The sequence below is a fragment of the Myxine glutinosa genome, chromosome 5 (assembly GCF_964187855.1).
Source record: "Myxine glutinosa chromosome 5, kmMyxGlut1.1, whole genome shotgun sequence".
NCBI classification, from domain to species: Eukaryota; Metazoa; Chordata; class Myxini; order Myxiniformes; family Myxinidae; genus Myxine; species Myxine glutinosa.
Genome location: NC_136265.1, coordinates 117,590,249 through 117,605,659, shown reverse-complemented (window position 1 = coordinate 117,605,659; position 15,411 = coordinate 117,590,249). Strand labels below are relative to the sequence as shown.

Here is a 15,411-nt window from a genome sequence, read left to right as displayed (position 1 = left end):
CGAACGATCCAAAGATAAGATATTTTATTATTCACCAGACATATTTAAAATATTTAAAATAAGAACACCCAAACAAGCAAGCTGCGGTCCGTCACAATCCAATGAGGCCCACGTTACCCCACGTTACCCCCACAACCCAAACCCCCGATCGGGCGGCGTCAAGGACTCGGGACCCGGTGCAGGCATTCCCCTCATTACGAGTGGTCTGTACATTCGTTTGTGAAACCGATAAACAAAGTGCGACTTCGTGGCATTCCAGGCGGGATGCCGACCTGCCCAAAGAGGCCGCGGCACCTCCGGAATGTCCGGTTGGGACATGGGAAGGCATGCGGAGCACGTGGGCCCGTGCGTGCAACGGACTCTCCAAAAGAAAAATCAAATAATAACCTGAATAAAGTAAAGTATTGATAAATGGATTTCATTCGTTGGACTTAAACCATGAGGAAAATCAAAAGTATGAGGAGCAGAACCGTTGAGGCAAAGCTCAACACAAAGTTGTCCATGAAAAAAACTTTTAAAAACGTTGGACGTGGACGAGGACTTGGATTTTGGGAGAGTTTTGGAAGAGCAAGACTGTATAACCTGCACACCCATGGGTCTTGAAACGGTGAAGAACTGGTGCTCGATTCCAAACAGGACATCCTTAAAGCCAATGGGGGAAGAACGCTTGCTGTGGTGCACAAGCACAGTAAAACAAGTGGTGTAATTTCATGTGTGTAATATGCCATGTAACATGTAACATGGTAACACCACCACTCAAATGAATCTGTTGTGCTCCAAACCAATTACCGAGACCTTTTAGTCGGATCACAGTGGTGGGTCGTTGGTCCAACACCATTGGTCGAGACAAAACATTCGTATTTACAAAGGTTCGACAAAAGCGGCACAGAGACAAATACGCATTCCGTTTGAAACGCACAGAAAAAGCCTCAGCGGACACGGGAGATGAGAATAAACAATTTTCAAGACTTCGATGGAAAACGAAACAAAACCCACGTGAGGCCATCGTTTTAGTCCAATCGAGCTCGTGTATGAAGCACAAACACCGATGATCCTGGAAAACGAGGCACTTCATCGAACACATCTCACAATTCGTCTTCACTGAAACAGATTTTTTTTAAATCCCATTTGGATTTCTACATCATTTGAGGTTCTGAAATAAAAAAAATGAAAATCATTCCAATTGGTATTCTTCCAAACAACATTCCATAAGCAACATTTTTGTTTTGACATTATTATTGGGCTTTCGGTCGATCCTCCAGAGACCCATGGACCGTAAAACAAAGCAAAGGGAGACGCGGTGGACGGACCGAATCAGAATCCGAATGGCGCAAATATCACGTGACTCATTTTGGGTACCCCACGTCGAGGGGACCCCGTTTTTGGGGACAAGGCCGCCGGGTTCGAACTACCGTGGCTCCTTCGGGTGTTGCGCCGTCGAGAGCAGCCGGCGCGGCAAGGCCGACCGATACCCATCAGTAGCTTCGCTTGGTACAATACGATTTAAGCAAGAACATGATGCCAGCAGCTACCATGAAGAAGAACGCTCCAAAAGCGACTCCGTAGCCCCAGTCAAACTCGTAATAGACTGGACCGTCGTCAATTCCCAAGTGTGCAGGTACCTCGAGGAACTTCACCGGATACACGATGACTGCGATGAGTTGCAGTAGAGCTGTGATGCAGCAGAGAGAATGAGGGGGACAATCAATTAATTAAATGGCTCGTACAGAGTCCATGGCAACTTTCCAAAGAGTGAGGGGGTTAACAGGGAAGGGAGAACACTCACCGGCAAGTAGGATGCAGATCCCTGGTACAAAACTGCGGATGGATGAGACTTTACACAAGGCCAGCACAGCTAAAGTAATGGCTACCACGCACAGCAGTCCTGCAAAGAACTCCAGGATCACGATGGTGACTCGCCAATCTACACGCACACACACACACAAAAAAATACATACACATTCAATTCACTCTTACAAAAGTTAAACAATTAATAAATGTGGGGAAATTAAATAATTGGAACTTGGAGAAAAAATTAATAATTTAATAATAATAATAATAATGGAAAAATTGTTCTTGAAGCAGGACACCACGGACACCAAGACCAAACACTTAATGCCTCCTTCCGGGAAGGATAACAACTCGCACTGCCTTCAACACCACATTCATTTAATAAAAGTATTGGGAGTGGAAGGACATATTAAGCTGCTCTATACACCTTAACATGGCGTGCGTTTAAAAAGTGGGAATTCTTCCAGGTTATTTGTCGTTCTTATTGAACAAGGATCCATTTTGAGAAGCTCAGCGACCCCATTTCATTATTGATATTAGCAGAGTATCGACCCCTCTGGATGGGCCGAGTCCACGCATCACTTGCTGAAAAAGGTGTAGGTCTTTGTTTTGCAAGAAAACTGCAGATGTTTGTGTGTTGCAGTGTGCTTAAAAGATTTGAGATGGTCTGAATCTCGAAAGGGAACATTCCAATCGTAGTTGGTATCTAAGGGGTTAAAAGGGTCGAATTTCTCAAGCATGTAAAAAGGGTCTAAAAAGACCCGAGCGGTCTAAAGCTCTAAATGAACTTAAGGGGTGTAAAGGTCTGAAGGGTAAAGGGATCTACAGTTGGCTAAAGTGTCGAAAGGGTCTTTAAGGTCAAATGGGTAAAAAAAAAGGGGTCTTCAAGATCTTTGAGGTCATTATAGACCGTTGGAAAAATCTGAACATTTTGGTTTCAGGAGTACCGCATGTTAGAAGCTGCCAACAAGTATTTTTGGAAATCACACACCCTCAGGTTTATGAAAATGAAACTAATTAATTGAAAATGTCTTATAGGGGAGATATCTGGTTGCCACGGCATTGGTGTTGATAAGTATTGATTGTTGCCATGGAAACCACTAGAGCAGTTTAATCGGGTCAGTATCGCAATATACAGTCATGGACAAGAATATTACTATTAGCACCCTTTCACTTTTTTCAAACAACTCACAATTTTCTCGAAAAATTAGTTGAAATTCACAAAAGTATTTGGTCTTCACAATTCTTTATTTTACTGTTAATATTACAGGACCTTTGTTTTTGATTCAGAACTTAATATATCCTTTTGAATCAGAAAAGAAAAATAAATGGCATTGACAAAATTATGGACTCCCGAGACTTCATATTTGGTAGCACGGACTTTGGACAAAATAACTGCAGTCAAGCGCTTCCTGTAGCCATGAATGAGCTTCCTCCACCTCTGTACTGGCAGGTTGACCCACTCTTCTAGTGCAAACTGCTCCAGTTCTGCCAGATTTGAAGGCTGCCCTTCTCCCAACTGCTGTTTTCAGATCTCCCCACAGGTGTTCAATGGGATTTGGATCTGGACTCATTGCTGGCAACTTCAGAACAGTCCAGCGTTTTGTCTTGAACCATTCCTGGGTGCTTTTTGAAGTGTGTTTGGGGTCATTGTCCTGCTGCAAGACCCATGACCTTTGATGGAGACCCAGCTTTCCGACACTGGGTTCAACGTTGCGCTCCAAAATGCCTTGGTAATCTTCTGATTTCATGACGTCATGCACACATTCAAGGTACCCAGGGCCAGAGGCAGCACAGCAACCCCAAAACATCACTGAACCTCCTCCATGTTTGACTGTAGGGAAGGTGTTCTTTTCTTTGAAGACTTCATTTTGTTTTATGTAAACATAGATTTTTTTTGTTTTTTGTATACAGAGTCGAGGCTCGTGAAGGAGCTAACATTTATCAAACAAACAAATCAAACAAACAAGCAAACAAAGTATATAAAAACGGGAGCGGTAGACAAGATGGGGAGAGAAGGGAGGAAACACACAAACACAACATTTAAGAGCAGGGACATCGGGAGATGTGTGGGAGGGAGAGGGCTTGGGGGGAGGCAGGATAGGTATAAAACGCAAGGACACCAAGGACTTCCAGGAAAGAAGGCGGCACCTCAAAAAAGTGGATTTGGGGTGAAATTAGCGGGGGCAGAAAAGATCAAGGTTTTCAGTCTCCAATCGGACCAACTACACACGATGGGGAGCTGTGTACTTGGCCGACATGAAGCTACTACCAAGGCACATCCTGACGTGCACAGAGCATTCTCCTCATTCGCTATCTCTGGCTCCCTGAATGAATAAACAATTCCTGTCCAAATTACTGTTTAGAGGGGTATGGGAAACCACCCAGAAAGAACAAGAAGACCTAGAACCAACGCTCTCTAACAGAGTATGGTACATCAGATCGGATATAAATAAATAAATAAAAACCTACCGAGGCAGTTGGCGTTGGCTTGTGTTGTAAATAACACCAGTTATGCTCATACACGTCACGAGAAACACCTTTCTCGGTTATGTCTGCGGATGTCTGTCTGGATGAGTGTACATAGTGTGAGGCAACCTGAGAGTTTTAAATGTAAACAACGATGTGACAGATGTGGACCAGGTTGCATACAGTGAACAACATCGCAACAATATGACCTTTTCTGGTCTATAATAGATACAGTGTCCCACGTATGGGAGATAGTGTTGGATAAGTCAGGAAAGAAAAGGAAAACCAACCTGAATACAAACTGCAGGAGCTCTTATTACATAACGAATTCACATTGTTTGAAGTAGAAAAATATTTCAAGCATTTGGGCGCAATCGGCATCTTGCCCGACCTGCTCATGGACCTGCAGGGACTTGTTGACTGCACTTACCCGAGTTGTGATTGCGAATGCCTTGTGAATAAGATACACGTACCGAGACGACTGACCGTCCTCCATTTAAGGATCACACCCAATACATACACAACCGCTGGCAGGAAGTGCGAGTACACAAGATGCCAGACGCCATGTAGTGAGCGTTCAGGCCAAATATCACGTGATAGTCAGGTTCACTATGTATTTTCGTTCAAAATCATGGTACATAAGCAAACCTATACATTTTTGGAAACGTTATTACATGGAAAATCTGAAAATCAATGTTTACATTTGCCAATTCCGACCAATTCGATTCGACCAATTCGACCAATTCCATTCGACCAATTCGACCAATCGCTTCGATCGACCATTCGACCATTCGACCAATCGCTTCGATCGACCATTCGACCATTCGACCAATTCGATTCGACCAATTCGACCAATCGACCAATCGCTTCGATCGACCATTCGACCATTCGACCAATTCGATCGATTCGATTCGATTCATCGAATTCGATTCGATCGACCATTCGACCATTCGACCAATCGCTTCGATCGACCATTCGACCAATTCGATCGATTCGATTCGATTCATCGAATTCGATTCGATCGACCATTCGACCAATTCGATTTGCCAATCAATTTGACCGACCTTTGCTTGTGTGGAACGGACTGTGAAAACGATGCGGACTATATTGTCGGATACGACACACAGGACAGTGATGACGAACTCTAAATGGCATATTCTGTAATCGTGTATGTTTGATGCCATTGACTGCCTGTGTATATTTTGTCATTGACTGCCTGTGTCGATGTGAAGTTATACTGACTGCATGTGTATGTATGATTTTGCTGACTGCCTGTGTATGTTTGGTGATATGAATTATTGTGACACATTTTGATGTTATTAACTGCCTGTACAAAATGATAACATGTATTTGATTATGCAACTTATCGCGAATATAAAGACAGTATTTTGCAATTCAAAACCTTTGATTCGTGTCTTACCATTCCCCACAGCACTAATTTGATACTTTCATTGGATTCCTTGTCCCTGAAAATATAGGTTTAGTATATTTTAAAAAGTTTTTAGGGTAAATAGAGGCAGAAATAGAACAAAATATGTATTTTACAGTGGCCATTTTGAAAATCCAAAATGGCCGCCATACAGGTATCTCTCCAAATGTAAACATTGATTTTTAGTTTCCTTATGCTATAACCTTTCCAAAAATGTATAGGTTTGCTAATCTACCATGATTTTGAACGAAATATCATTTATTGACAGAGTGAACCTGACTATGATCTTCTGCACCATGAGCCGCAAGTTTCCCTAAACGCTTCTGGTCCACCAACAATGTCCCTTAAGGTATGAAATTAAATTACCATTAAGAGAACATCAACAGCAAACTATTCCAAACACCTTGTTACAAAACCAGAAAAAGAGAATCTTGAAATAGAACAACAACTAAAAATCGTGTCATAGCAAAGGACGACTCGTGATTTCACTTTTCTGTATATGACGTCAAGGCTAGTGGAAGAAGTAGAACAGAGAACGGATCAGGACGTAACCGAACAAAAGGAACAGGAGAGGGAGAGAGGGAGGGAAGGAGAGGGGGAGAGACGGGGAGAGAGGGAGGGAAGGAGAGGGGGGAGAGACTGGGAGAGAGGAAACAGAAAACAGCACGGATTAGGGACAAAATTGAGGGAGACTCAGACAAATAAGGGATGTGGGGAACAATGAGGGGTAAGGGCAGACAAGATGGATACAGAAGGAAAAACTCAGGAAGGAAAAACTGGAAACGTGAAAACAGATAGGCTTGGGGTGGTTTAAAGGGGGTACAAAAGATCATGGTTTTGGATGGGGCGATTGGGGGTGATTTGAGATGGTGGTGAACAGATGTGTTGAAGAACTGGAAGGAAGACAGAACTACAGGGAAGAAGATACACGATGTCTGGACAAGTGTAACAGTGTACCATTTCACAGCCAAGTGAAACGTACTTCGAGTCAAGTGTGGTCTTAACCATGATCCAGTGTCTTCAGAAAGTATTCACACCCCTTGACATTTTTCACATTTTGTTGTTACCACCTGCATTTAAAATGGATTATAATGAGATATTTTTTTGTCACTGATCCACACATAATACACCATAATATCAAAGTGAATTATTATTATTATTATTTTTACAAAGTAATTAAAAATGAATGTCTGAAATAATAATAATAATAAAGGAGTCTTATATAGCCCCATCAAGCAGAGTAAACGACCCTCATGGCGCTTTACATTATCATGCGAACGCACACACACAAACATACACACACAGACACACCTTCACTCTTGCCCTATTCCTCTCCCTCCCCATTCAAAACCCACAGATGTGTACTCCCCCTCCTCCTCCCCTCCCTCCCCCGCACATGTACACAGACATACTCTCGATCTCTGTCCCACCTCAAACCAAAGGGAAAACAGGACTTAGACTTTGAAAGACTTGTGAAACAGATAGGTTTTGAGGGAGGTTTTAAAGCCAGGAAGAGAGTCAACATGTCGAACAGAGGAAGGCAAGTCATTCCAGAGCAGAGGTGCAGCAAAGGAAAAGGATTTCTCGCCAAACGACTTGGTGCTGGTGCGCGGTGGAGTCGGTCAATAAGTATTCAACCCCTTTGCTATGACTCTCCAAATTGATCTCAGGTGCATCAAATTTCCTTTGATCATCCTTAAGATGTCTCCAACTTGATTGGAGTCCACCTGTGGCCAATTCAATCGATTAGAAATGATTTAGAAAGAAACACACCTTTCTATACAACAACATCACACAGTAGTTGACAGTGAATGCCAGACCAGAATCCCCACCGTAAAGTCAGAGGAACTGTCCATAGAACTCCGAGATAGAATTGTGAGGACGCAAAGATCTGGTAAGGGTATAAAATAATTTCTTAGAGTTGACAGTTCCCAAGAACACAATGAGCTCCATCATTAGGAAATGGTAAGAATAAGGAACTACCCAGACTCTTCCTAGAGCTGGCCGTCCGATCAAACCGAGCAACTGGGGAAGAAGGACCATGGTCAGGGAGGTGACCAAGAACCCAATGACCACTCTGACAGAACTACAGAGTTCCTTGGGTGAAATTGGAGAATCTGCTGGAAAGACGACAGCCTCTGCAGCACTTCACAAATCTAGGCTTCATGGGAGAGTGGCCAGACGGAAGCCACTCCTAAGAAAAAGGCAGCACGCCTGGAGTTTACAAAAAGGCACGAGAAAGACTCAGATTATGAGGCAAAACATTCTGTGGTCTGAGGAGACGGAAATGTAACTCTTTGGCCTGAATGCAAAGCGCTACATCTGGTGGAAACTGAGCACAGATCATCACCCATCTAATACCATCCCTACCGTGAAACCATGAAGCATAGTGGTGTAAGCATCATGCTATGGGGATGCTTTTCAGCGGCAGGGACTGGGTAACTTGTAAGAAACAAGGAAAAAATGAATGGAGCCAAATACAGGCAAATCCTTGAGGAGAATCTGCTTCAGGGTGCAAAAGACCTCAGACTGTGGCAAAGATTTACATTCTAACAGGACAATGACCCCAAGCATACAACCAACACAACACTGAAATGGGTTCAGAACAAGAATGGTAAAGTCTTTGAGTGGCCCAGCCAAAGCCCAGACTTGAATCCCATTGATAAATCTCTGGAAATATTTGAAGATTGTTGTTCACTGACATTCCCAATCCAACTTGACAGAGCTTGAGCAAATCTGCAACGAAGAATGGGAGAAACTCCCCAAATCCAGATGTGCAAAACTGATAGACATGCCCAAGAAGACTCAAAGCTGTGGCGCACTACAGGTTGTCAGGGCGTTGTCCCGTTGAATACTTATGTAAATTAGATATTTCTGCATTTCATTTAAAATTATTTTGTAAAAATTAGTAAAGAATTTTTTTTTTGTCACTGTCATAATATGGAGTATTATGTGTAGATCAGTGACAAAAAATCTCAATTTAATCCATTTTGAATTCATGCTGTAACAACAAAATGTGAAAAATGTCAAGGGATGTGAATACTTTCTGAAGGCACTGTACACGATTCATAACCACGAAAGATATTCGACTCACAACCACCTAAAGGTAATCAAATTCTAATCAATCGAAGTACCACCAACCTCTAAGTACTCAGGATGATGCCGTGTGCGGACTTGGTGCGGTGCCGTGTGCGGACTCGGTGCGGTGCCGTGTGCGGACTCGGTGCGGTGCCGTGTGCGGACTCGGTGCGGTGCCGTGTGTGGACTCGGTGCGGTGCCGTGTGCGGACTCGGTGCGGCGCCGTGTGCGGACTCGGTGCGGCGCCGTGTGCGGACTCGGGGTGATACACGGTGTATCACACCGAAACAATGCTACGGTCGATGTACCATGGCATTCCTCAACGGGAACCTCCAGGTACTCCCTGGGCAAGTTTTACATTACCTGTAAGGATCAGTGCAGGATTAAACCATACCAAAAACATCCCGATGTATGTTAATCCTCAAGGATGATCTTTCATATTTGTAAAGGAAAACAAAGTCCATTGTAGTTATGGAATGCTCCACTACCCATGTGGACCTCTCAACCCCTCACATTGATGTTCAGACTGAATGAGAAACCGCCATTTTGAATCTCATATCAGAACCGATCAAGGAAGCCACTAAAAAAACAATACTAAATCTGAGGAGGGAAAGGTGGAATGAATCAATTTTTGACGATAGGTCAGCAAATGTGAAAATGATACGACAGGTGTGGAGCACTACAGGTTGTGCTAAAGGAGCACTACACAAGAAAATCCGACAATAAACTTGCAGAGCGAGACTGTTGTCCACACCTTGGCCTATCACAGACCTCTTTACAAGAACCACTGAGTTGATCTCCATTTACATACAGAACCTCACGGTGTTCGATCGATTGGTGGAATTTCGCTTTGTACAATTCCACAACAACGAGCTCAAGGAACAATGACAGGAAAATAAAAAAAATACATTTCACCTTCCGAGGGTCGCGTGCCACTGTGTAGCGGTTTTCTGGGCACAAACTGCCACCTCAATTCTGGGGCAGCAAGGGCACCGCTCAGTCTAATGTGGTCTCTGTGGGCTGGAGGCCCACCCTGACTTGCAAACCCACATAAGTAACCAGTGCTTATTGTGACGTCATCAAACTGTGTCCATTGGAACAGATGTGATCATTGTGCACACTTAATTCTGCTGGTGGACATTGTGGATCCCATGGCTTCACAAAGAGTAGGCGAGTTATTGCCAGCACCTCGAATAAATTAACTAATCCCTGCTCTAACATGCAGGTGGAACTGCATCAGCAGCACCACCTGTGCCCCCTGCTCCTAAAGCAAATGATACCTGCAGCCATGTGATGTATATGGAAGGCAAGTTACCGCTCTGCTCTAACTCTAACTGCTCTAACTTCCCATCCCAAGCACCTGACGCAACCACTTGCCTCAGGTACTTTGGATGGGAAGGTTTCGTTTCGTTTCGACACTTACCTACCCTACAGTCGACACTTACCTACCCTACAGTCGACACTTACCTACCCTACAGTCGACACTTACCTACCCTACAGTCGACACTTACCTACCCTACAGTCGACACTTACCTACCCTACAGTCGACACTTACCTACCCTACAGTCGACACTTACCTACCCTACAGTCGACACTTACCTACCCTACAGTCGACACTTACCTACCCTACAGTCGACACTTACCTACCCTACAGTCGACACTTACCTACCCTACACTACGCGCAGAGCTATTCCTTCCTTTACTTCCCAAGGTATTTCAATTTCACAAACATCTCCAAATTACAATATCATCAATACACGCAAAACCCACCCCTATCCTACAAAGGCCCACGAGCAGCCTGCCTGGCCTAATCCAAGGAATTTCCAACAATCACCAGGAACCTGCAATTAGCAGGAAATTCCTGTCATTGTACCAATTGCTGGTGACTCATAATGTGCGGATTGAGGGAGACAAACAGGAAATGTGTCCACATTATGTGGAGGTTTTGGATTCATATCGGGAGCAGACGGCCTTCCTCATAGTCTAGTTGGTGTCTGTCACCGAACGTCTCAACCCCATCATGGAATCAATTTTTTTCGACACACATACACACACCACACATACACACACACACACGACACATACACACCACACACACCATACACACACACACACACACCACACATACATACACAACACACCACACCACACCACACACATACACCATACACACACCTACACACATATATACACACACATATACACACACACACACACACACACACACACACACACACACACACACACACACACACACACACACACACACACACACACACACACACACACACACACACACACACACACACACACACACACACACACACACACATACACACACACACACACACACACGACACACCCTTTGGCAAGGCCACATCCCTCGGGCTAGGATTCGTCATCCAGCTATGCAGGAAGTAGTGACAATCATTGTTCATACCTTGCTCGATTTTTCTAGAATAACCAAACAGGTGAAACGCATTTCTACACGTGACAAATACTGTACCACGAGTGATCTCATCATGTACTTTTGTCCCTGCGTTAACCATCACAGACACAAGTCAATGTACATTTGGTAATTTTACACGTACAAGGGACGGTTCAAGTGCAAGTGGGGTTTAGTTATGTTGGAGTCATACAGTCATGACACTCCCACGTATGTAACATTGCTTAATGTGAGTCTGAGGTTGAGCATCCACAACTACTCTCTGCATACACGTGTCCGTCACCATGTCCCTCTCTGGCTCTGTCTACATCTCACAACTCAATGTCTCTCTCTCTAGGTCCATCTCCATGTCTCTCTCTAGGTCCATCTCCATGTCTCTCTCTTGGTGCATCTCCATGTCTCTCTCTTGGTGCATCTCCATGTCTCTCTCTTGGTGCATCTCCATGTCTCTCTCTTGGTGCATCTCCATGTCTCTCTCTTGGTGCATCTCCATGTCTCTCTCTTGGTGCATCTCCATGTCTCTCTTGGTGCATCTCCATGTCTCTCTTGGTGCATCTCCATGTCTCTCTTGGTGCACCTCCATGTCTCTCTTGGTGCATGTCCATGTCTCTCTTGGTGCATCTCCATGTCTCTCTCTAGGTCCATCTCCATGTCTCTCTAGGTCCATCTCCATGTCTCTCTAGGTGCATCTCTATGTCTCTCTCTCTAGGTCCATCTCCATGTCTCTCTCTCTAGGTCCATCTCCATGTCTCTCTCTCTAGGTCCATCTCTAGGTCCATCTCCATGTCTGTCTGTCTGTCTGTCTGTCTGTCTGTCTGTCTGTCTCTCTCTCTCTCTCTCTCTCTCTCTCTCTCTCTCTCTCTCTCTCTCTCTCTCTCTCTCTCTCTCTCTCTCTCTCTCTCTCTCTCTTGGTGCATCTCCATGTCTCTCTCTTGGTGCATCTCCATGTCTCTCTCTCGAGGTCCATCTCCATGTCTCTCTCTCGAGGTCCATCTCCATGTCTCTCTCTCGAGGTCCATCTCCATGTCTCTCTCTCTCTCTAGGTCCATCTCCATGTCTCTCTCTCTAGGTCCATCTCCATGTCTCTCTCTCAAGGTCCATCTCCATGTCTCTCTCTCTCTCTTGGTCCATCTCCATGTCTCTCCCTGGGTGCTTCTCCATGTCTCTCTCTCTAGGTCCATCTCCATGTTTCTCCAGGTCCATCTCCATGTCTCTCTAGGTCCATCTCCATGTCTCTCTAGGTCCATCTCCATGTCTCTCTAGGTCCATCTCCATGTCTCTCTCTAGGTACATCTCCATGTCTCTCTCTAGGTACATCTCCATGTCTCTCTCTAGGTACATCTCCATGTCTCTCTCTAGGTACATCTCCATGTCTCTCTCTAGGTCCAGCTCCATGTCGCTCTCTCTCTCTCTCTCTCTCTCTCTCTCTCTCTCTCTCTCTCTTGGTGCATCTCCATGTCTCTCTCTCTCTCTCTAGGTCCATCTCCATGTCTCTCTCTCTAGGTCCATCTCCATGTCTCTTTCTCAAGGTCCATCTCCATGTCTCTCTCTCTAGGTCCATCTCCATGTCTCTCTCTCTCTAGGTCCATCTCCATGTCTCTCTCTCTAGGTCCATCTCCATGTCTCTCTCTAGGTCCATCTCCATGTCTCTCTCTCTCTCTAGGTCCATCTCCATGTCTCTCTCTCTCTCTAGGTCCATCTCCATGTCTCTCTCTCTCTAGGTCCATCTCAATGTCTCTCTCTCTCTAGGTCCATCTCCATGTCTCTCTCTCTAGGTCCATCTACATGTCTCTCTCTCTCTCTCTAGGTCCATCTCCATGTCTCTCTCTCTCTCTCTAGGTCCATCTCCATGTCTCTCTCTCTCTAGGTCCATCTCAATGTCTCTCTCTCTCTTGGTGCATCTCCATGTCTCTCTCTCTCTCTCTCTCTCTCTCTAGGTCCATCTCCATGTCTCTCTCTCTCTAGGTCCATCTCCATGTCTCACTCTCTAGGTCCATCTCCATGTCTCTCTCTCTAGGTCCATCTCCATGTCTCTGCCTGGGTGCATCTCCATGTCTCTGCCTGGGTGCATCTCCATGTCTCTCCCTGGGTGCATCTCCATGTCTCTCTCTTTTTTTTGTTTTTTGTATCCTGAATCGAGGGTCGTGAAAGAGCTAACATTCACATTCTCATTCTCATTCTCTCTCTCATTCTCTCTCTCTCTCTCATTCTCTCTCTCTCTCTCATTCTCTCTCTCTCTCTCTCTCTCATTCTCTCTCTCTCTCTCATTCTCTCTCTCTCTCTCTCATTCTCTCTCTCTCTCTCTCATTCTCTCTCTCTCTCTGCATCTCCATGTCTCTCTCTCTCTCTTGGTCCATCTCCATGTCTCTCTCTCTGTCTAGGTCCATCTCCCTCTCTCTCTGTCTAGGTCCATCTCCATGTCTCTCTCTCTCTCTCTTGGTGCATCTCCATGTCTCTCTCTCTCTCTTGGTCCATCTCCATGTCTCTCTCGGTCCATCTCCATGTCTCTCCCTGGGTGCATCTCCATGTCTCTCTCTCTCTCTCTCTCTTGGTGCATCTCCATGTCTTTATAGGTCCATCTCCATGTCTCTCTAGGTCCATCTCCATGTCTCTCTAGGTCCATCTCCATGTCTCTCTAGGTCCATCTCCATGTCTCTCTAGGTCCATCTCCATGTCTCTCTAGGTCCATCTCCATGTCTCTCTAGGTCCATCTCCATGTCTCTCTAGGTCCATCTCCATGTCTCTCTAGGTCCATCTCCATGTCTCTCTAGGTCCATCTCCACGTCTCTCCCTGGGCCCATCTCCACATTTGTCCTTCTCAGTCTATTTCGGCCTATTATTCAGCAATCACATCTCTCGAAATACAAAAAGCAAATCTCATGTGACATGTTTCATTATTTAAAGCCAGATCTACATTTCGAGCTAATTTTTGTTCAACTTTATATCCTTTCCAGTTGTGACGTCAGTAAAATCCCAATTAAAGGATGAGCCTCATCATGGGTTTCACTACAACTACAAGGATGTTTGTCCATTGAAAACTCACCTAAGAGGTGATACAGGCCGTTTGCTTATTTTCCTCCAATCACGAGGCAGCAAGTCAAACTGTGTGGACGTTCGAACAGTCCAGACAGGAGAGGAGTATTAAACTCACCTGGTGAACCTGCGCAGTGTAAACGAGCGAGAGCCGAGTTCGGGAACCGGGCCGGATCGGGTTGCCACCCACACGAGCGTCCTCGGATCGATCACATGACACGAACAAAAGGACAGGTAAACATCACATGACACGAACAAAAGGACAGGTAAACGTACCGGTGCCCAGGTTGTTGACGCACTTCTCCAAGGTCCAGCACACTTCCCAGATCGACTGGCTCTTGGTCCGACTGCTGGCGGTGACCCAGGCCGGGCTGACCACGGCCAGGAAGACCAGGAAAAGCGCGCACGACGACATGAGCACGGCCGCCAGGCGCCATGGCTGGCCCACCACCGTACGAGTCTCTTCGTACGCGGGCATAACCGTACACGGTATAACACGTACAGGGAAACCGACTCGCCAATGTGCCGATGCGAGTCCGACGTCACGCCGTCGTGATTCTCCGTACGGCCGATTTCACCCGCCCATCTGTCCGTGATGTCATCATGTTGCGATGGGCGGGAAACGCCTATTCTTCTTCTTTAGGGGACTGGCGTTTTCAGAACTGCGAGGCTCTATATACGCCACTCACCTAAACATTTTGGCTAGAGCAAACAAGTACGGGGGATTTTATATTGTTTGACCGTTAATTTTAAAACCGATTTGTAAAGACGAAGATGCTTTTGTCTCAGTCAGCACAGTGTATCCGGTATACCTGACCAGATGATCCCCACCTCACGGGCAGAGTGGAAAAGGGGGGATCCAGGTAAGTCCCCATACCGAGAGCATGATGTGAAGATGTGTTTCAAATTTCGGGGATCTTACACCGCTCGCAAAACCCCGTGCGTCGGGTGACTAGGTGTGGGTCCATCTCCAGAAATACCTGTCCGATGTAAATATGAGTCTGGAGCACAATGTCCGAATCAATGAAGGATCGCTGGGTCTCTTCGAGAGAGTCGAGGAAACGAGACAGAGGCCTCGACCACAGGGTGCACCTTATAGCACCATCTCACCTTGACCTTGGTGGAGGTCTCCCTCTGAAATTGCCATTTTTACCGACGCCGCTGA

General features: G+C 45.5%; 1 protein-coding gene across 1 annotated transcript; it reads right to left on the bottom strand.

Moving 5' to 3' along the window:
* Positions 1-7: 7 nt before the first annotated feature.
* Positions 8-14,863, bottom strand: LOC137427183 (transmembrane protein 47). Its single transcript, XM_068116436.2, has 3 exons — positions 14,523-14,863; positions 1,787-1,924; positions 8-1,672 (listed from the first exon to the last, which is right to left on the bottom strand). Exons 1-3 carry the CDS (start codon positions 14,722-14,724, stop codon positions 1,476-1,478), a joined length of 537 nt encoding a protein of 178 aa, XP_067972537.1. The 5' UTR covers positions 14,725-14,863; the 3' UTR covers positions 8-1,475.
* Positions 14,864-15,411: the final 548 nt, after the last annotated feature.

Bases quoted from the DNA above. Each gene is read 5' to 3' on its own strand.
- LOC137427183 (XM_068116436.2), bottom strand. From the start codon at position 14,724: ATGCCCGCGTACGAAGAGACTCGTACGGTGGTGGGCCAGCCATGGCGC. The intron at 1,925-14,522 runs GTACGTTTACCT...GTGTGCGTGTAG, and splicing joins CGTCAACAACCTGGGCACCG to ATTGGCGAGTCACCATCGTG. The intron at 1,673-1,786 runs GTGAGTGTTCTC...GCTGCATCACAG, and splicing joins GATCTGCATCCTACTTGCCG to CTCTACTGCAACTCATCGCA.